Source organism: Dendronephthya gigantea, unplaced genomic scaffold (assembly GCF_004324835.1).
Source record: "Dendronephthya gigantea isolate DGI-Jeju-01 unplaced genomic scaffold, DenGig_1.0 000096F, whole genome shotgun sequence".
Lineage (NCBI taxonomy): Eukaryota > Metazoa > Cnidaria > Anthozoa > Malacalcyonacea > Nephtheidae > Dendronephthya > Dendronephthya gigantea.
In genome coordinates, this window is record NW_021163106.1 from 399,920 (window position 1) to 421,709 (window position 21,790).

At 40.0% G+C, this 21,790-nt stretch overlaps 3 protein-coding genes across 3 annotated transcripts; all 3 read left to right on the top strand.

Moving 5' to 3' along the window:
• Window positions 1-1,020: 1,020 nt before the first annotated feature.
• On the top strand, window positions 1,021-2,556 carry LOC114533965 (keratin-associated protein 5-1-like). Its single transcript, XM_028555603.1, has one exon. It carries the CDS (start codon window positions 1,028-1,030, stop codon window positions 2,312-2,314), a length of 1,287 nt encoding a protein of 428 aa, XP_028411404.1. The 5' UTR covers window positions 1,021-1,027; the 3' UTR covers window positions 2,315-2,556.
• A 5,536-nt stretch (window positions 2,557-8,092) lies between these two features.
• LOC114533973 lies at window positions 8,093-9,109 on the top strand. Its single transcript, XM_028555610.1, has one exon. The coding sequence runs from the start codon at window positions 8,093-8,095 to the stop codon at window positions 8,798-8,800; it is 708 nt and encodes a 235-aa protein (XP_028411411.1). The 3' UTR covers window positions 8,801-9,109.
• Window positions 9,110-20,320: 11,211 nt separating this feature from the next.
• Window positions 20,321-21,593, top strand: LOC114533999. Its single transcript, XM_028555638.1, has one exon. It carries the CDS (start codon window positions 20,722-20,724, stop codon window positions 21,424-21,426), a length of 705 nt encoding a protein of 234 aa, XP_028411439.1. The 5' UTR covers window positions 20,321-20,721; the 3' UTR covers window positions 21,427-21,593.
• The last annotated feature ends 197 nt before the right edge of the window (window positions 21,594-21,790 follow it).

Consider the following 21,790-nt stretch of genomic DNA (forward strand, 5'->3'; position numbering starts at 1 on the left):
GTAAGTAATAAGTAATTTTAAAAGTAAATACTTACTATTTTTACCATTTTTACTATGTAACATCTTATTATACCTATCCTGTTTTGAACCTTTGTAATTTAACCGTTTAAGGTTACAAAAAAGTGTTCATTTTAATAAATCTTTAAATCTTTAATGAAACCAGCCCATGCCACCGAACCGATTCGATGTGCGAATTATTAGCGCCATGTGGGAGCCAGTGCGAGCGCGCGTGGGGAAAAAGCTGGTGAGGACGATCGTGTAACTATTAAAGCATTCCACCCATGTAAGAATGTCCGAGATGTCCCGTTTTTTCCCTGGTTGTGGCTTAGTAACAATTTGGACACCCACTATAGAAAAGGAGGGCAACTCGTTTGGCGGCTCTTCTAGATTCTCAGGAATCAGTTCTGACAAGTCAATAAATTTGTGCGACACGATCTTTTTCACCAGCTTGGCCGGGATTGGTGACCGGCCAGGACCGAGGACAAAGGCGCTTTCGGGGCTAGCATTATACAACGCCCAGACCGTGTTAGGCCGATTTAACTGTTCGACAGTTTGGTTACCCACAACAGAATTTATGATCGATTGGTTGTTGGTTGGGGGACCAGTGTGTGCACCGTATCCTGATTAGTTGGGATGAATGACGGGACATTCAACATACCTTGACTTGGATCTGTCGCTGGGACACTTCAAAAAGTGCGCGCCGGGTCTCCGAGCTGCTCTAGTTGCTGGGCCCGTTCTACAGGCCCTCTTGCCTCGGTAAGCACTTCATTCACTAAGGATTTAAAGCCACTGACAAACTCTGCTGATTTAACAGCAGCTTCCCATGAAACGCCCGTGGTCGCCGGTTTGTCTGAACTAGGCGCTTGAGCTCCTTTGCCTTTGAGAAATTCAAAGAAACTCAACTTTTAAGAAATTCAAAAAAGTTGTCCACATGTCCGGTTGTCCGCATGCCCGTTTGCCGTCGGTCCCGTTGTCCGCGTTTTCCACCTAACCCACTCAGCTGTTGCATAACTTGCATTATTTGTGAATGGCGTGTTTACGGCTGCCTCCGCTTATTTGTTTCGTATTCCTTGGTATTTACTGTGTGTTTTTTCAAGTCAGAGCTACGAATACATGTAACCGTGACAGTGATTGTTCTTCATCCTTTTGTTGTGAGAGAAAATATCCCGAAGACAGCATATGTAAGTCAGATTGTATTGGGGAGACTTGTTCCCTAAACAGCGATTGTGCGCCAAAGGAAAATTGTTGTCGTGGAATATGTCTTTCAGACTGCTCGGGGAAATATTGTAGTTCGACATTTCACTGTGCGAAAGACCAATTTTGTTGCAATGGCGTTTGTCGTATGAACTGTCTGGGAGAACATTGTAGTTCGACATATCACTGTGCGAAAGACGAATTTTGTTGCAATGGCGTTTGTCGTATGAATTGTCTGGGAGAACATTGTAATTCGACAAATCACTGTGCGAAAGACGAATTTTGTTGCAATGGCGTTTGTCGTATGAATTGTCTGGGAGAACATTGTAGTTCGACATATCACTGTGCGAAAGGCGAATTTTGTTGCAATGGCATTTGTCGTATGAACTGTCTGGGAGAACATTGTAATTCGACAAATCACTGTGCGAAAGGCGAATTTTGTTGCAATAGAAATTGTAGTTCGAATTGTATCGGGGAATCGTGTGTTTGGGATAGCGACTGTGCCACCGGAGAATGTTGTGATCCCGACAACAAGACATGTACAACAAGAGTTTGTAAGGTCACTAGTACCTCGACTGGTACTAACGTGGGAAAACGTTGTAGTTCGACATATCACTGTGCGGAAAGCGAATTGTGTTGCAATGGCGTTTGTCGTATGAACTGTCTGGGAGAACATTGTAGTTCCACTAATGACTGTGCGGAAGGCGAATTTTGTTGCAATGGAAATTGTAGTTCGAATTGTATCGGGGAATCGTGTGTTTGGGATAGAGACTGTGCCACCGGAGAATGTTGTGATCCTGACAACAAGACATGTACAACAAGAGTTTGTAAAGTCACTAATACCTCGACTAGTACTAACGTTAAAGGGCTCGATGGATTGACCGTGGCGCTAATCGTCATCGGTGTTATCGGCTTTTTGGCAATAATAATTTTAATATTCGTCAAATGTCCGGTTCATCGCGTTATGGTGACGCAACCCAGAACTAGAAGAACTAAAGTCGTTAGAACCCAACAACAAGACCAACAACAACAAGACCAACTGTTGGAAATGAGTCCACGAAACTCTCAACCTTATCCACCAAAACCGCACATACCATATGAACCTCAAGGCATGGCTTAACCACCACCGGGCACAGCTTATACTCCAACAACAATCCCATCAAAAACAGAAGAAGCGAAGCAATACTAGGAAGTCACTAACTTAGCTTCCTAATTCTACGCTAGCTTTTCACAGACGTACATGCAACGGGCTACATGGGTAAAATTATTTAAGGTCTTGTATCTTTTGCAGGGCCGTAGCTAGAAGCTTAACTGGAGGGTGTATATATTCATATATTCGTCCTATGCCCGACTGATTTCTTTTGTACGCTATTAATTGTTCCTGCGGTATATATATATATATATATATATATATATATATATATATATATATATATATATATATATATATATATATATATATATATATATATATATACACCCCCCCCCCCAATTAAGCAGTATAGCTACGGCCCTGATTCTTTGTGCGTGTGTGGACTTTTATATCCTACTTAATAGTGAAACTATGTTTAAAACATTTGTGCCACAGTGTTAAAAATTATTTGATTGTATCTGAATCAGCAACCATATTGAGTAAACCTGTTAATTACTGAATTTTCTGTCTCGAATTTAGCATAATGTAATAAAACTAAATATATTTTAATGTTAGTATTAAAAGTGTTAACCAGAATTTTGCATCGTCTCAAATATAGTGTCAATATTTCACAGGAAGTATGGCGGATATCTCATTTTACATGCTACATTCATTTAAAGAAACGCGCTTCTCGACCAATCAGCATACGCGTACTATAAACATTATATTATAAAAATAAATGTGACTGCCCTTCGTTTCGATTTTGCCATGTATAGACATTAAATATTAATTCTGATAGCGGTTGAAAATATCACAAAAGAAAGAATGATGCGAATAATAATATATCTCACATTATTTTAACAAGTTTAATTAGCATATCAGTAGTTGTGGGAATAACAGGGAGGAATTCCATTTTAAACTAACCGCTATATTTGTTTACATTTTTTATAGACGAACTGACGAAGCAATCCGAATGCCTAAGGTTTAATACTTCATGTAAAATGATATATATTGTACTTTGTCAAAATTTTACTGAGAATGTAAACAAATTTACTGATTGGCCCCTGTTTGTGGGAATACGTTTGTGACTTGAACAACAGTTCATTCTTATGCACTTTGCATATAGAAATAAATTATTTACCAATATGATATTGTTATGAAGTATGAACGACTAACATTTGATTACTGTCTTTTTCACCCTGCCAGCCACAACCAAACATAGCTATATATGCCTAGCTTTTTCTAGATTTTTGTCGTGGGCTTGGCCCGACCATGATCACTTCAAGGTCACTTGTTACCATGACAAATTGAAGGCTGTACCAAATAAAAAAACGAGAATATTAATGGCAAGAATGCTCACAGCGCCGATTGCATAAATAAATATACTAAATACTGTATGCCATATAATAAATCCTTTATTAACCGAATACGTTCGGTCCGTACTGGAAAAATATCAGGGACCGGTTGTATGAAAGCCGGATAGCGCTATCCACCGGATAGTGATTTTTTCAATCGCTTCAAGATCGCCGGTAATTTCCAACAACTTTGATTAAGTCTTAATATTCCTAAATCGAGGATCCTCTTTATTAATTGTTGCTCCCAAGCTTAAATTTTATCGCTTTTTGAGCATTTTTAGAACGGTTGAAAAAAAAAATGACTCTCCGGTGGATAGCGCTATCCGGCTTTCATACAACAGGCCCCAGACCTCGGTCTTTTATGCATGGACCTCGCTATCGCTCAGTCCGTACTGTCAAGACCTCGGTCTGATATTTCTAGTACGGACCTCAAATTCGGTTAATAAGTGGTATATAATAATTATTTATTATAACTCATCCCTTTATAGCGAAATTTTAAATGTCTTGAGTTTAATTTCGTTTGTTATTAAAAAAATATACACCGCCGTTATATTTATGGTACTTTTAAATTCGTGAACATCCAGTCTGGAAATAAAGTTGAGCTTCTTTTTGCATTTTGCAGATCGAATATGATTTAATTTTATGATCAAATACATTTCGCACGTCGTACGTAGTGTACTCCGTAGTGTTTTCACAACTCAACTATGCAATTTCGCCCCACTACGTTCGTACTCATTCCAGGGCTTCCCAGGGCTTCGGGTGCAGGAAACACGCGGCCAGGGCAGTCCGTTCTCTACAGGTGTCCCAAAAAAATGCCCCCCTATACAAATCATTCTTGAGCGTTATTGTACCTATGGGAATTGAATTGAATTGTACATAAACGGTGCAAGTAATTTATTCGTCAAAGTAATTAATCGCGATGATGGAAGCAAGCAAAACGATTTTACAAATGAATGGTTTTCTGCTTTTTTTACATGAATTAACTGATTTAGCCTTTACAAAAAGCTATGGGCCATGCCCTTCAACGTGTCCCCCATTTCGTTCGACACAAATATGTTTTGTGCATGGCGTACGAATAATTTCAGGCTGCTGCCGTAAAACATTAAATTCCTCGATTATTCTCTGTCGCAGCTCATCGATGTTCTGGGGTGGAGTGACAAACACTTTATTCTTAAGATATCCTCACATAAAAAAATCACATGGGGTTAAATCTGGCGAGCGAGGGGGCCATTCCACATTATGTTGCAGCGCTATCACACGATTCTGCCCGAAAACTTCATTGAGGCGATCTTGAACTGCAACCAGAGGATGTGCTGGAGCGCCGTCCTGCGCCCTACAGAGCCCTCGAAACATTCCTTCCCAATGTTGATTGTTGAAATGAATGGCAAGTTGAGGAAAAGCAAATTCATTGAGCATCTGAAGATATGTGAGGCCGTCCACATTTTGGTCAAAAGAGTAAGGGCCTAAAATCACGCCATTACCGCAAAGTGCTGCCCAGATAGTAAGCTTTACACGGGTGTTTGTTGCGGTTTAAGCTTGTTCCCGTGTTTTGATACTTACGAGCGTTTCTCCTAATTGTCTTTTTACAAGGGGGATTCCGAGTGGGAAATTGGACTCTAAACCTGTTTTGCACTTCGGTTACGCTTTGGGTTAACGTGTAATTTGTTACGATAAATACTCGCTGCTGGGATGTTAGTTGAACCATTTTAAGCCATTCTTACTGGAATTAGTAATCAATTTGTAATTTCAAATTTTTGTGTTGCTGTTCGGTTTAGAAACTATTCTAAATTCCCAGAGGTATAATACCGCGCGTTCAACAAAAGAAGAGTAATTTGTATAGGGGGACATTTTTTTGGGACACCCTGTATAGCCCCCCAATTTTTTTTAGTCCCTAATGCCAATGGACTACGGTTGACTTGTTTTAGACAAATGCTTGCAAATACTAAATATTTGTCATTTTAAATTCATTTCGGATGATTTTATAAGCGAAGGCCTCGTGTTTCGAGAGTTTCGAACCTTAGAAGCCTCACCCCATGTTGATAAAACCATTCTCCACAAGTAACGTCGCGTTGTCAGTTGTGTTCAGTGGCGTAGCCAGCCCAAAAATTTAGTCATGCTATACTAATATTTTGGTGTTCCTTGACTGTGAAAACAATGAATTTCTAAAGAAATGAATAATGATAATTGTTCAAGAGGATTCGCATCAACACTCCATTTTCGAACGATTTATTTTACTAACAAAATATCGACGTCTTACACTTTAACTAAAACCACTATCGGAGGATTCTAACTAATTTTTATGTTGTTTTTCTGTTTTAAGTCGTTGCCTAATCATAAATACGCATTAAATACCCTTTTTAAAACCTACTTGAACAAAGCTAATTTCCGTAAGTGTTTTTCTTAATATTTAAATCCTAGCGTTCTTCTGAACAATAAATACATACATAGCATAATAAATAAATACATAGCATGACCAAATCGTCAGGCTGCGCTACGCCACTGGTTGTGTTACCACGTTCTTCGAATCATTCTGCTCTTATGCAGACAGAACAATACGTTTTCTATGACAAGAAGCCTTTTTCAAAAGTTAGTCATGCCTGCTTTTTAATAAGGAAAAATGAGCGTGTGTACGGTCGTCAAGAAAAACTTGACAAGCAATAACGTAGTAGGAAACAGCGCAGCAATATCTTCGAGACAAACGAGCGGGTTTTTTGAAGTTTAATCATTTTTGTTTGTTTTAAGATTCGGTCGTATACTCATTTTATCATGGCTCAGTCATATATTATCGTAAAATATACTCATACTAGGAATACATGCATGCAGCAACCCCTCGCTATTTCAAACGAAGCAAAATATTTCCTCAGCTAGCCAGACCTAACCTTCAATGTTATGAAATGTCCTAAATGTAAAGCCGATAGCTGATGTTTCAAATATTTCGGAAACAAACACAGTCGTAAAGGTGAAGTGAAATCACCCGTTTTCCTGCTGCTTTCCGTTGCATTAACTTATAGACTTTCACAGTTTAAGTGAGAGTTAATACTTCATTATAGCGAAACCTTCAAAACATCAGAACAGCCCAAATAATATAAATAACCAAGCAGTGAACGTCGAATGTTGTTTTTCGATGATCAAATTCACGCAGTGATTGCAGTCGAGTATATATAAACCTTTAAAGTGATATTTGTTATATTAAAACTCCGAATTACACTTTTAAGAACTCTTTTGGAAGTTAAAACGATGATGTAAAGCCTTAAATAGTCGGTCACGTCTTCGCAAAACCGAACAAAACGACATACTGCACCAAGGTCATAAAATGTATTCGTACAGCAAACACAAAATAAACCTCGAAATAAACAAAATACACTCCTACCATTTCAAGGATTATAATCGAGTTGTTCCTTTTCACCGCTAATTCCTCCAGTTCTGATAATATTTTAAACTTTTTGTTTTCGGAGCCTCACTGTGACAAAAAATCATTCAAAGAAGATTCAAAATCTATACTTATATATACTTATGCACTCACGGCGAATAATTGAAATTCATAGACCGGTGGATGTCGAGGTGCAAAGAGTGACTGAGCATTTAAGAAGACTTTGGCATCAGATACCTTGAGGGTAGGGATTTATTTGTGGGCTTGCAAGGTTTTATATTGAAGCCTTTGTAATGATATACGTATCAGGAAATAATGAACAGATATGAATATCAAATGGAAGACGCTTATATCATGCATGTCTAAAGTGTGCTACGCAAAACTGCGCTAAGAATATTACTGCATTCACTCTTTCCAGCGCGAGATATAACTATACAGCATTCATACAACATTTTAGCTATAATACTGAGGTCATGCAGGCATGAGTTAGCTTAAAGAAAGTCAATGCGTTTGTATCGTGTCTAAAGTGAACGTTTTATACGTAAAATCGCGCTAAGAATTACATCCTTTACGAATTCCAGCGCGATGAGAGCACATGTGAGAGTTTATAGACTTCTTTTTAGACTACCCGTATATATAGAGAGTGAAATACTGGGGAATACGCCGCTTTTCACCTAGTGATTTTACAGTATAAACGATATGCGCATATAAACATACACGATATAATGCATTTACATAAATATATGAATTTACGTTCGTTTAACGCCTTCGGCGAATGTTAACTACAGTGAGCATTCGTCAATTCGAGCGTAGCGGATTCCCTTCACCGGTCACACTTGAAAAATTTCTTTCGATCGAAAAATTCCGCCCAGTGGAAAACCAGCTTAATCCTGTTTAACCCTGTTTCGCATTAAATTTCAATTCGCATAAAAATTAAGTTAAGTATAGAAGCATGACTTAATGCATGCACGACCAGCCCAGTTATATATAAATGCAAGTGAACCCAATATATTACAAGTAACGATAACCAGCTGCTTTGCCATGTCGAACGCCGAAGAAACTATCAATTACCCGGAATCATTTTCCTGCGAGGAAATGTTAGCCAAAGCAAAATGGTATCACGAGGACCTTCAGAAAGGAGGCTGGCGTGAAATATATAACGAGCGTGATAAAGCACAATTTTGGATAAAGAACTTCCCTGGGGAAGAAGTACGTACAAAAGTTCTGTTCAAATATCAACTAGCATTGTCAGTTCAACAATTTAGTGAGGTTTCGAGCCCTAAAAAGCTGGAGTTTCGCGTTCAATGGGACAAAGCGTTCTTCGGCAATGAACTGCTGGAAGAATATCCTGATGGCGGGGGGTACTTGGTGTGTTTTAGAACCAAAATGCCATGGCCTCTTTGTGATCGAGAGTTTTTGACTTTCACAACCGAAGCTATAGAAGTGAAGTGGTATGATAAACAAGCGTATCTCATCCCGTATATGAACGCTTTACACAAGTCCAAACCAGCAAACGAAGGGCCATATGTAAGAGTAACAAACGGCGGTCAGTTTGTAATTGCAACGGCAAACGAGAGCGATCCTGATCACAGCTGTACCATATTTGGTTTATCGCACAATCTATACAACGGCAATATGCCTTCAAAAGGTATAACATGGCTTCTCGCTCGCGCCGTGCCCAAAGCCTTTCTCAACTTCTATGGAAGTATGCTCGAAGGACATAAAAGATTTTTTGCTGATAAGTCATAAATATATAGGTTAATAATTAATGCTTTTAGCGAAAGGAATGTTTTACCTCTTGAGTCTTTTAAACAGTATTAATACAAGTGTGCTCATGACGGATTTGCATAGGTAGTCACCAAAACTGTCACGACATCAAGGATAGCCAAGTCAAAGCGTAATTTAATCTTAGAAAGATGATAGCGTGATTGTTTTAATATGATTTGCCAAGTTCTGGGGACAGAGTAGATGTAGTAGTGGTAGTTTATTGCAAATAGTTTAAAACGGCCCATTGCATGGAAAGCAGAAACAGCTGAAGGGCTTCCGTTTAACATATTTTCTGATAAATAAATAACAAATATCCCATGCATATAACAACGCCTCACACACGTCCAAACCAGCAAACGAAGGGCCATATGTAAGAGCGACAAACGGCTGCTGAAATGCTGATAGGAATCAAGGAGTGAAAGAAAGATATATGAATTTTTAAAAAATTACATGCTGCATGCATGCATCCTTTTAGAGAGAGGAATTCATACATGTGTGTTCAAGAACACTGCTAAAAATAACCACTTTGTTTTGTAATGCAAATTAGTGCACTAGTGCTGGATCCACCCCTGAGAAGTAGGTAAACTGATGTTGTGAAACTTGTGATCGCATGAATCTGTTATTCTGTAAACGGTGACCACCTTACGTACGGATTACGGGTGTATAAAAAACCGCAACCTACGTATATTGCAAAGATTTGATCTTTAAGCAGCGTACGCAGGTGCTGACATAACCGCCTAGCCTGCATGACAGGCGGTCCCTAAATTTGGGCTAGGCGACGACGGCGAAAGATCGCATACCGGGTTTCCTATGTATTTTAGAAATCTCATCCACTGGTGCTAAAAACCCCGTCGATGAAAACGTTTCAGAAGTGGCCAGGTCTCTACCGCAATATATTTATACGATCGCGGAGGGTGTATACCTATTTACATTGAGAATTTCGATCAACTATTGAGACTTTCATACTTGAGATTCTCATGATCATATATTTTCAATGCCAGGCAAATTCACTGAGGAAATAGAATTACTGATACACTCACATACTGAGTATTTATTAATATATAAATAATATATGATGTATACAAATTCTCCGACGATATATATACAAGACTACGGTGGCCCAGAGGTGCAAAACACAAACGCAAATTCAAACACAAACGCAAATTCAAAAACATAAACGCAAATTTGAAAGCACGAACGCAAATTCAAAAACATAAACGCAAATCATAACAGCACGAACGCAAATTCAAAACACAAACGCAAATCCAAAACACAAACGCAAATTTCAAAACACAAACGCAAATTCAAAACACAAACGCAAATTCAAAACACAAACGCAAATTCAAAACACAAACGCAAATTCAAAACACAAACGCAAATTCAAAACACAAACGCAAATTCAAAACACAAACGCAAATTTCAAAACTTAAACGCAAATTCAAAACACAAACGCAAATTCAAAACACAAACGCAAATTCAAAACACAAACGCAAATTTCAAAACTTAAACGCAAATTCAAAACACAAACGCAAATTCAAAACACAAACGCAAATTCAAAACACAAACGCAAAACTAAAAACAAGAACGGGGAACGAGGACTGAGAATCTCCGGAATCTTTAAAACCCGGAACGAGAAACATGTAAACAGAAGGAGGAATAAAATAAATCCTGTTCTAAACAAGTTGTGTCACTCGATACCAAATTTTTCGAATAAAAACAGTCAATTTATGATAAATGAGCCTGTCTCTTGAATTCTGTCGTTGGAATTTTGCAGATTCGGTCTAAAACGTGAAATAATTATATTTGAATATAGCCATGCTACTACGCACGCAATTTGTTAAATCAATGTCAAGTCTAAAATATCGTGAAAATCAAGCGTTATTAGAGTGCTTCTTATCCAGGCGAAATATTAGACCATCACCGAAGCCCCATTTTCTCTAACAAATGCCTTTTTTCGCCTCATCGTGGTCCTTGACCTCGCTGTCTACCCAAGGACATGGACATGAAATGACTGAAATGATTTCTTTTGTACCTACTCCATTGTGTTAAGGTGCAACAAGTATGAACTGCACTTGATGAGCATGCCATAGAAAATTTCCAGTCAGCAGTACATAGCTAGGGACCAATAAAATTCGGCACATGATATTGCACTGCATGAAAACAAAAGAAATCATTTCAGTGTTTCTTTAAGCTAAACTCCTCACACAAATTTCAATCCCTTTACACCCATGCAAATTAATGTGACAGCTCAACAACCCTAAGCTAAATGACAATTGAAATATCATTGTACAACAAAGTGAAGACTTGCCAACCTCAGACCGGAAAACAAATAGCAAGTGACAAACCAAGTGCTGCGTTCTTTGGTGTTTCGTTTGACATCTTAAATAATTATACATTGCATCTTCGAAGAAACCAGACTTCGATTCATAAATAAACTTAGACAGCCGGGAAATATTATATCCCAGACTCCCAGATATTGCAGTTTTGTTATAAAATGAGTTATGTTATAAAGTGTTTATGGATTGGCTAATTGCACTGGGATAGAAAAGGGGCGGTGTACAAAAAACATAGCCAAACCCGGCAGGTGGTCTTTCGCTGTCATCTGCCCGAATTTAGGAACATAACCCAACCTGATAGTCAAGGACAGGGTTGTTGTCACATCTGCCATACGTGCCCATATACCATTGAGTGAAACTTGTTAATCAGGTTTATCTCTTTTCAGTGCTAGTAAAAACGAGGCTAAATACAACTCGAAACAAATTATATATAGCGAGATCAGTTGAAGAGGCATATAGTTCTTGTTTAATTACAACAAAGCTCTAGCACATCTGGATCAAGGCATAATTTTGCAAAACGTGAAGTTAGGGTTATGCATTTCTTTTGTTTGCAGCATCTGTCTTCAATCTCCTGTGGCATTGGTCTACATTTACGACATGTGCACCAATCTGGCACAGATTCCAGTGTGGGATGTCGGTCATCTGACTGAGAGTGGGAAGGGTTCTGACTTTGAGAAGGGTTTGTACCAGAGCTCAATGTGTCAACATTAGGTTCATAAAATGGGCCTAATATTTATGCATCTTGATCATCTTCATCAAGGTCATCTTCCATTATTAAAAGTGTGTCAATGTAGTCCATACTACCAATACCTCTTCGCAGACTGCGAATAGCTAGCTTTGTGATTGATCTCATAACCTTTCGAACGGTGCGAATACATCTTTCCCACACTCCGCCACGATGTGAGCCCGCAGGTGGGTTAAACGTCCACTTGCTACTTCTTTAGACAAGAAAATCATGAATCTGAGAGTGGTTTCACTTTTCAACTTCCTCGCGAAGTTCTCTTTCTCCCTTAACGAAATTCCCCCCATTATCTGAACGCATTTCCTCTGGCTGGCTTCGCCTCGCAATAAACCGTCTCAACGCGTTGATGAATGATTCTGTATCTAACGAACTTGCTACTTCAATGTGAATGGTTCGAAGTGTCAGACACGTAAATATGATGCCATAACGTTTCGCTGTCCCTCTACCACGCCGAATCTGGAATGGCCCAAAGCAATCGACACCAGTAAATGAAAAGGGTGGCTTTGCCGGCGTAACGCGGTCTTTCGGTAGACTTGCCATTTTCTGTTCTACGGCCGATGCTTGTCTTTTCTTGCAGCTAACGCATTCGTTCAATATTTTCTTTATGGTTGATCTTGCCTTTATGATCCAAAACCTTTGACGGATTAAGGATAAGGTGTATTCCAAGCCTGAATGCCCGGAGATGTAGTGATAGAATCTGATCAGCAGATAGACTATATGATGTTTCTTGGGTAGTATAGTTTGGTGTTGTGCGTCGCATACGATTGGTGCTTGTTGGAGACGACCTCCAACACGGATTAGACCATCTTTCATGATTGGGTCTAGTTTGACTCAAGTACTGGACTTGTTAAATGCGCTTGGATGACTTGTTTTACTTGACGCAGAGAGCCTTTGAAGACGACGGATGTCTTTTGCAACACAACTTGCTTGTACACTCTTCAAGATCCAATTTTCTGCATTTGCCAATTCTCTCAAGGAAAGTGGAGATGTTCGAATATCTGTGGCTCGATTCGGCTGTCGGCGACGTATGTTTGTGATGAAGTGGAGCATCCATGCAATCACTCTTTTTAATCTTGTCCAGGATGAAAACCTTTGGATTATTTAATTATTTATACTTCCGCAGACGGCTCTTGCGCTGGTTTCGGTGAATTGCTTGCACATACAACCGAGCTCTTCTTTATCTCGAGATCGTCGTCAGGTACGTTTGAACTTAGTTCAGCTGGTCTTTGTGGCCAGGATTCGGTAGATTTGCGCAAAAAATCCGGACCTTCAATCCAACGTTGTAGAGAATTGGCTGAAACTCCCCTCGACGCGTCATCGGCAGGATTCGACTCCTTAGTGTCAACGTAGTTCTACTGATTGGGTGTAGAAGCATCGTGTATCGAAGCTATTCGATTAGCAACAAAAGTTTGAAAACGTTTCTCTGTATTTTCTATATAACGTAAAACGCATGTACTAGAAATACGATTCATCGATAGGTAGAGTAAGTTCATTCTTTACCATTCTTTCTAATTTTGTTGAAACAACGGCAGCTGACAGTTCCATTCGTGGAATCGTTACAGGTTTAATGGGTGCCAGCCTTGATTTTCCCATGACGAATGAACACGTCACTTCACCCGAGCTGTTTTCTGTCCTGAGATACGTTACTGCCCCGTATCCATTCTGAGAAGGATCAGAGAAATGGTGAAGTTGAATGGAGTTGATCATGATTCCTGGCTGATTCGCAGCTTTTGGTTTAAAACAACGATTAATGGCTAACTTTTCCAAGTTAGGAAGATCAATCAGCCACGCTTGCCAACGGTTTAGATGTTCTTCAGGGATCTCGTCATGCCAATCCAGCTAAAGATCTTGCAGAATCAGTTTTGCAATTAGTATGAAAGGAGCAGCAAAACCCAAAGGGTCGGAAATAGACGGAACTAACGACCGAAAGTATACCTCTCCTGGTGGAGGGTCGATCCTTGATAACGACTGAGAAGCCAAATTTGTCGGATGACACATTCCACCCGAAACCAAGAGCTCTTTCGATGGAGGTTTGATCGAAATTTAGGTTCTTTACTTTTGCCGCTCTTTCAGATTCCGGTACCGATTCTAGAACTTTCTGACGGCTTCGTTTTCGTCAGCGACTGATTTTAGACAATCATCTCCGTAGAAATTGCGTCGAACGGTCTCAACTGTTTTCTCATCAAAATGTTCAACGTCATCTGTTGCCGTTTTCTTTAGCGCATAGTTAGCGCAACTTGGACTTGATGCGCCGCCGAATAGGTGCACATTCATTCGATATTTTTCAGGTGGTTCATCCAAGTCGCCGTTCGGCCACCACAGAAAACGTAATGCGTTGCGGTCGCTTGGTCTTACGCGTACTTGATAAAACATGGCTTCAATGTCGGATATGAATGCCACGGCTTCTTGCCGGAAACGAGTTAGTACGCCTATGAGTGAATTGGTAAGGTCCGGCCCCTGTAACAGCTGGTCATTCAAGGAAGTATCGTTATACTTTGCAAAGCAATCGAAGACCACTCGGACTTTATCAGGTTTTTGAGGATGGAATACCGGGTGATGAGGAAGATACCAATCCATTCCTTTCGGACCACCATTATGATCAGCAACCTTGCTTGCGTGATTGTTGGTTAAGAGATTAGACATAAATCCCTTATATTTGGTGTGCAGCTCTGGATTTTTCCGCAATCGTTTCTTCAAGAGATGAAGTCGACTTTCGGCTTGAACTCGGTTGTTTGGCAGATTTGGTGGATATGTTTTCCAAGGCAGAGCCATCTCGTAGTGACCATTTTCTAACTTCGCAGTTTCATCCATGATCTCAAGGGCTTTCAGATCATTTCGAGACATCCTTGGGTTTGGATCAAAACGTGAGCTGAGAGCTGTTCGAGTTGCAAATGGTCCTTCGCCTTTGCTTTCTCTTACTTTAATAGGCTGTAACGCTGAGGGAACGTCGCTTCCAATTAGCAGACCTACGTCCTGGGTGATGGTGGCAATTTTGACTCCGCTCAGGTGGGGCCACCTGTCGATGTCTTTTTGTTTACCAATCGCTTCAGATGGGATCGGTAAGCTGGGTCTCGATGTGGGTAGTACACCATGGGTAGCTTTATGTCGGCGTTTCCTTCCCGGCATATCGGAGACTTCTAAACTGACAAAGGAGCATTCGATTGGTTCATTTTCGCCTTGTATTGTTGTGAGCGTTAATTTTGTCTATTTCCCTTTCGCGCCGAGTCTCTTCAACTGGATGTATGTACAAAACGTGGTGTTGGATCGCGAATCTAGAAATGCATATGTTTCTACTGTCCTAGAACTCCCGGCTACTTTCACCTTGACTGGAACGACCGCAAGACCTGTCACAGAGTTGTATTTTGGGATCCGTGACTTTACGTAACCGTTGTTTGCTGCGCCTGAGGCGTCTTTAATACCTTGATCTTCTGGAATCCTTTTACTCTCGTTTCTCTTCGAGTCTTCGCTTTCACGCTTGTCCTCAGCAGGTTTTGGGTGAAGGAATGTTGAATGGGTTCCGATACAACCTTGTACCTTACAGAAGCTTTGTTTGGTGCAAGAACGGACGAAGTGACCAGTTGAGAGACAGTTGTTACACAGCTTCTTTTCTCTCACGAATTTTTGTCGTTCCTCCAGCGATTGCTTTCGGAATTTGTCGCAGCGAGATAACCAATGGTTTGCCTGACAAAGCGGACACTTCAGCGTTTGTTTGGTAGTCTGACTCGAAAACCCTGCGGCTCCTCCATTTCTTTTCATCTTCGAATTCTGGAACTTCGGTGGCTTCTCGGCGGTGGAAATCTTCCCAAGGATGGGATGGGTCGTAGCTCTTGCCTTCGCGGTGACAAAGTCATTTACGTCCTTAATGCTGACATCTCTGGCTTCTCATTCAACGATTCGATCAACGTTGTCTCGCCATTTGATCCTCATTGGATAAGGCAATTGGTCGATTAATTTCTTTAGATTATCGGAGTTGTTCAATCTGTCCAAGTATCCGATCTTTTCCAGAGTGTTTGTACAACTTGTCAATTGCACCGAAAACTGCGATCCCATCTTCGTTCTTAATTTGCGGTCCGTTTATAAGCCCCTGTACGTGTGCGGCAGCAACTCTATAGTCTTGTCCAAATCTTTCCTTCAGCAGCCTTCTCGCATCTCTATAACCTAAATCTTCTCCCATTGTTAGACAACTCTTTCATTAGGCTTGTGCAGCACCAGACGTGTGCTGGATCGATCAGGTAATACAGTCGAGCACTTGAACTTGTAGTTTTAGCCTCGATAAGATGCTCGAAAGAACGGATAAAATCACAATAATCTATGGGGTTACCACTGAATACTTGCATGCTTGGTTGAGGAAGGGTTAGGGCTTTAACTCCCTGCTGTTGCTGTTGTATAAGTAGTTGGAGGGCATGCATGACTCTGCTGATTTTGCACTTCGACCAGTTTCTTAAAGGACTCTTCGTGGAAGTTATTCAAAGTACTGTTTGCCGAAACAGGTGTGGAGTTTGACGTCGCCTTCGAGAGTTTAGGTGGAGCTGGGGTCGTATTAAGTTTATTGTGTTCAACTTTGGCTGTCGTCACTTCAGGTTCAAGTTTTCTCGCTTGTAAGTTTCTAACTTGAGAGGGTAAACTACCGCTACGTGTTTCGGATTTGGCCTTCTCGTAGACTTCTCTTTCAGCCTCGGCTGCTGCAATCTCCCCACGTAACTGAAGCTGTTTCCTCCGTTGCTAAAGAGCAAGCTCTTCCATTTCGATTTGCTGCAAACGTTCGAGAAGTTCTACTTCGACTTGTAGGGCAGCCCTTTCAGCAGCAGCTCTTGCTCTCGCGCTGGTTACGCTTGTCTTTGACCCACAAGTGAGCGCGTACGATACGAAGCACGGGATCCCACTTGACTTATCGGGTCTTCTGGTTGAATGTTTACAAGTTCAGAGTCGGATTGACGCTTGAAGGATTTTTCTATCTCTTGAGCTATTTCAGCAAGCCATATGCCTGTCTCGTGTTCGAAATCCCTCGCAATTCTTTCGACAGAAATACGTTAGTCATCTGATTCACGCAAGTCGACATCAGATTCTGACCATGGTAGGCCTCGTGCATGTACGTCTTTGAACGCCTTTAGTTCATCGTGCAGTTCTCCTAATTGATCCTTGACAACAGCTAAGTTATCTTGGTTTTGCATAAACCCTTTGATTGTGTTCATTTTTCTGGTGATTTTTGATTTTGCGGTATTTCGTGCCTTCTTAAATTGTTCTATTGAACGTGCCTTCTCAGCCATAGGTAGATTTTCTTTAAGCTTCGTGGATAAGAACGTGGTAATTGATTTATGATTGCGGTAGCTAATCGGATCGGATCACAAGCTGTCAACACAGTCGTGACGCATTCAATTGACCAGTAACAAATCCGTCGAATTCCTTTTGACAGTGCATCAAATTCGAACTAAAATGTAGCTTTCGTCTGAACAGAATTTGAATAGCAACGATAATCCAAACGAAACTACTAAATAAACGGGTGCGTGGATAACAAACGAGCTCGACAGACGATTCTGATAACAATGTTCTGAGGAATTAATATAAATCAAAGATACTACAGGTATAGACTGACAAACACGAACTCGTCGTTGGGATAACACAGTCGAGCTAGAAACGATTTTCCGTAGATAATACGACTGGAAACGGACTGTAGATCATTGAGAATCGACTGGAAATCGATTCGAACTAGAATATAACAATTAAACAAACTAACTATAAACGAGTATATTATAACACAGAAAGCTAATTAGGATATACATATATGTGATATGACAATTAACGAGTACTTATACTGAGAATAACATGCATTAACACTACAAATTACTATTGCCGATATATGCGTGGCTATCAATATAACAACAGACACTGAATTAGGCATGCATGCGAAATAATCAGCGAATTTAGCGTTTGGAACAGCGATACTTAACTAGAACGTGCGGCATATGTGAACTAACACATTTTAGCAAAGAGTTATGCGCAGATTGCTAAAATAAACTAGGTTACCTGCAAGGTAGGGATTGCGGCGAGCATTTTAGGGTCCAAGTGAATTGTTTTATGAAATGTTAGTAAACTAAATCCGTTTTAACTAATAGCAATAGCAGGTTTAAAACCAGGGGCGTCGGAAGCGGGGGGGCCGGGGGGGCTCAGGCCCCCTCACTTTTTTATTTGGGGGGGCCTAAGTATCATTGGGCCCCCCCACTTTTTGACAAAGGTAAGTAATAAACCACAAAGTTATGATTGAAAAATTGATAAGCTAAAAACACTTTAAGTTAAACAATACTTCAGAAATTTGTATTTAGAAACTTTAAAAGTTGCGCGTACAGTCGAGAGTCGATATTAGCAAAATAAACATGAATTATTATTTTGAGGTTTAATGACATTTTTATTGTTAGAATTCTGTAAATCTTCTCCCAAAGTGCAGGATATGGCGTTTCAGTGTTCAGACTCTGGTTTTAAAAATTTCCCATAGGGAAGGCATGCCCCTGTAACAGTGTAACCTCTTAGAAAGTTGCCCACATTTGGCACTTGGCAGGCACTTTGTGGGCCCCCTCACTTCTGGCGGCGTTCCGACGCCCCTGTTTAAAACACGTAAAGTGAACCTCTATTGAGCGTTAACTCGCTGGGGCTGTACATGAATTAATACCTGTTAGCGAGAACACTGTCAATGACGTCAATATGTAGATCAGTATATGCTATATCAAGTTCTAACTTTCATCTCGAAATTGTTTTGAAATAGGCTGGTTTATATTATGATTTCGCGAGTAAATTTGCTATAAAGAAAAAAGTCGATTTATAAATGTTCAATTGCCTAAAGGATTTGTAGATCGCACTCGGCAAAAACGAATCGTCTGAAAATAGCCATTTTACAGTGCCATTAATACCAATTTCCCCGGTGTTGGATAGCCCGGGAGTGTTTTTCCTGCTGTCGAAAAGTAAAGGAGAAAACGCTGTCTTGCGAGTTGCAGCTCGTTGAGGTCAAAGTCTTTCAAAGCAGCTAGTTTTGAAAAGATTTTAACATACGAATCACAACAGCAGTAATAACAATAATAGTAATATTAGGTAGAATTTTAGGCGCGTAGCGACATTTTTCCCGCAACAAAGTTGAAAGTATTGTACTTCTCAGTTTCCGCGCGGAAAATATTGTTTGGGCGCAAAATTCCGCCTAGCGAAAATACAGGCCCTGAGCAGTGGCACATGTTTAACAAAATAGAACATTTTTTTGAAATATGCTATTTGTCTTTGTTGTAAGAGTCCATGTAAGTGTTTGGCTTCATGTGAAGAGTAACCAAACATCACTTAATACTTTGAACTTTGAACGCGCTCGAGAAGACGTGTAATCAGAAACCACGGGAAGATCCGGTAAAAACACTAAATATCAAAAACATTTAGCTCGTTGTAAAATAGGAATAAAAACATATGCCTATGCTTACAGTAACCTAATATAAAATAAGTCAAACATTGCACACAAATCTGAGTGATTCAGTCAGGCAATTCAGACGATCAATTCAATTGCATATTTTATCTGCGACTGTGTCATGTTATTAAACACGACACGCAAGCGTCAAGCCGCATACTTGAGACATCACTTGATGCAAAATATGGAGATCAGCAAAAAAATACAAATGTCAATGGATAAAAAAGATTTTAAAGCATCCGTATGTAAGACTTGATTTGCTTCACAGCACTGACAGCTCAACTGCTAAAGTAAAGGTCCACGTTAAACACTAACTTAAGTTTGGTTGAGTCTCCTGTATTTATGCAGAGCGATACCGGAACATGCAATGGATCTAGAAATGTTGTTTTGCGCAACGGACATTGCTAGGTTAGGCTGGGAAACCGCATTACGCATCTGCTGACTAAACTTACGCATTTTGGTTTAACGGTTGTGGCTGCGGAAAATAACAAGGTTGTTTTTGCCAATACAATATTATAGAAAACATCCGTTGGTTTGTCTCTTCCGTTTCGAAACCAACACTGCCGAACACGCTACATTTCTACCTTTGCACGGACAACCTCGGGTTCTATTGGTTTCCTTTTGATGCTGCAAGAACTTTTGCAATCACAGCGATTTTCCTATGTAAACCGATAGAACACTGTTCAGTTCAGTTCGACTCATTTTGCTTTTATGGAAAAAATTCAAATAAATATGTATATTTTTATTACCTCAGAATTCATTATACAATCTTGTATGCAGCTTCGAAACAAATCAAACAATAGCGGATTGTATCGTACGAACAATTTCCGACAGTCTTCGAACCCATTTTGTTATGCGCAGCAGGGATGCGCACAATGTGACACTGCTCTGTTAAAAACCTTTTAATCAGTTATTACATACAAAAATAATTAGGATAATAAGGCACACCCCGGAGTTTAGAATATGATTGACTGCATGACTGACTGCATGACTGACTACATGACTACAAACTGACTATTGTGAATTTTCGCAATTCACCACAATACTGCAAAGTTTAAAGACACTTTGCACTAAAAATTACAAGAGGCCTCTGATCTCTTGTCATTAATTGACGAGAAGCGAATATTTACGAGAATGTATTCCAATAACGTATCAAATGTGATCTGACGGAAGCGCGTTCAAGCAGGCATTAAGTCTTGTTGTCATAATTAACCACAATATCCATCGCAGAACGTCTTTTGTGACAGGTTTATAAAGGAAATTATTATACGTGTTGAGAACCTTATATTGCTCTGACAGGCAGGCAGTGTCTGGAGTGGTACAATATAACCAAGAAGTTTCAATCATAAACAATAATCATTCCACGGAGAGCCAGCCGTGATTCAATATCATGTCCGCTGAAGAAACTATCAATTACTCGAAATCATTTTCTTGCGAGGAAGTGTTAGCGCAAGCGAAATGGTATCATGACGATCTTCAGAAAGGAGGCTGGCGTGAAATATACAAGGAGGAAGGTAAAGCAACATTTTGGTTAAAAAACTTTCCCAACGAAGAAATAAGGACAAAGGTTTTGGTGAAATATCAACTGCCCTTGACCATTCAACAATTCATCGAGATCTCGAATCCTAAGAATATGGAATTTCGCGCTCAGTGGGACAAGGGGTTCGTCGGCAATGAAATATTGGAGGAATATCCCGATGGTGGGGGGTATTTGGTGTCTAACAGAGTGGAAATGCCATGGCCTTTTTGGGATCGAGAGTTTGTGCTGTTCACAACCCCAGCTATAGAAGTGGAGTGGTATGATAAACAAGCGTATCTCATTCCGTATATCAACGCTTCACACAAGTCAAAACCAGCAAACGAAGGGCCATATGTAAGAGCGACAAACGGCGGTCAGTTTGTAATTGCAACGGCAAACGAGAGCGATCCTGATCACAGCTGTACCATATTTGGTTTATCACACAATCTCTACAATGGCAATATGCCTTCAAGAGGTATAACATGGCTTATCGCTCGCGCCGTGCCCAAAGGCTTTCTCAAGTTCTATGACAGTATGGTCGAAGGATATAAAAGTTTTTTTGCTGATAAGTCATAAATATATACGAATGCATCGTTTAATAATTTCATGCTTTAGCGAAAGGAATGTATACCACTTGATTTTTTAAACTGTACTTATACATAGTGTGCTCATTTTGCAAAGGTAGTCATCACAAACTTTCACGATATTAAAATTAGCCATGTCAAAGCATAATTAAATCTTAGAAGGATGATAGCGTGATTGTTTTAATATGATTTGCCAAGTTCTGGGGACAGAGTAGGTGCAGTAGCGGTAGTTTATTGCAAATGGTTTAGAAACGGCCCCTTGAAAAGCAGCAACAGCTAAAGGGCTTCCGTTTTAACATATTTTCTGATAAATAATAAATACCACATATAACAACGCTTCACACAAAAAAGAGCGA

Bases quoted from the DNA above. Each gene is read 5' to 3' on its own strand.
- LOC114533965 (XM_028555603.1), top strand. From the start codon at position 1,028: ATGGCGTGTTTACGGCTGCCTCCGCTTATTTGTTTCGTATTCCTTGGT.
- LOC114533973 (XM_028555610.1), top strand. From the start codon at position 8,093: ATGTCGAACGCCGAAGAAACTATCAATTACCCGGAATCATTTTCCTGC.
- LOC114533999 (XM_028555638.1), top strand. From the start codon at position 20,722: ATGTCCGCTGAAGAAACTATCAATTACTCGAAATCATTTTCTTGCGAG.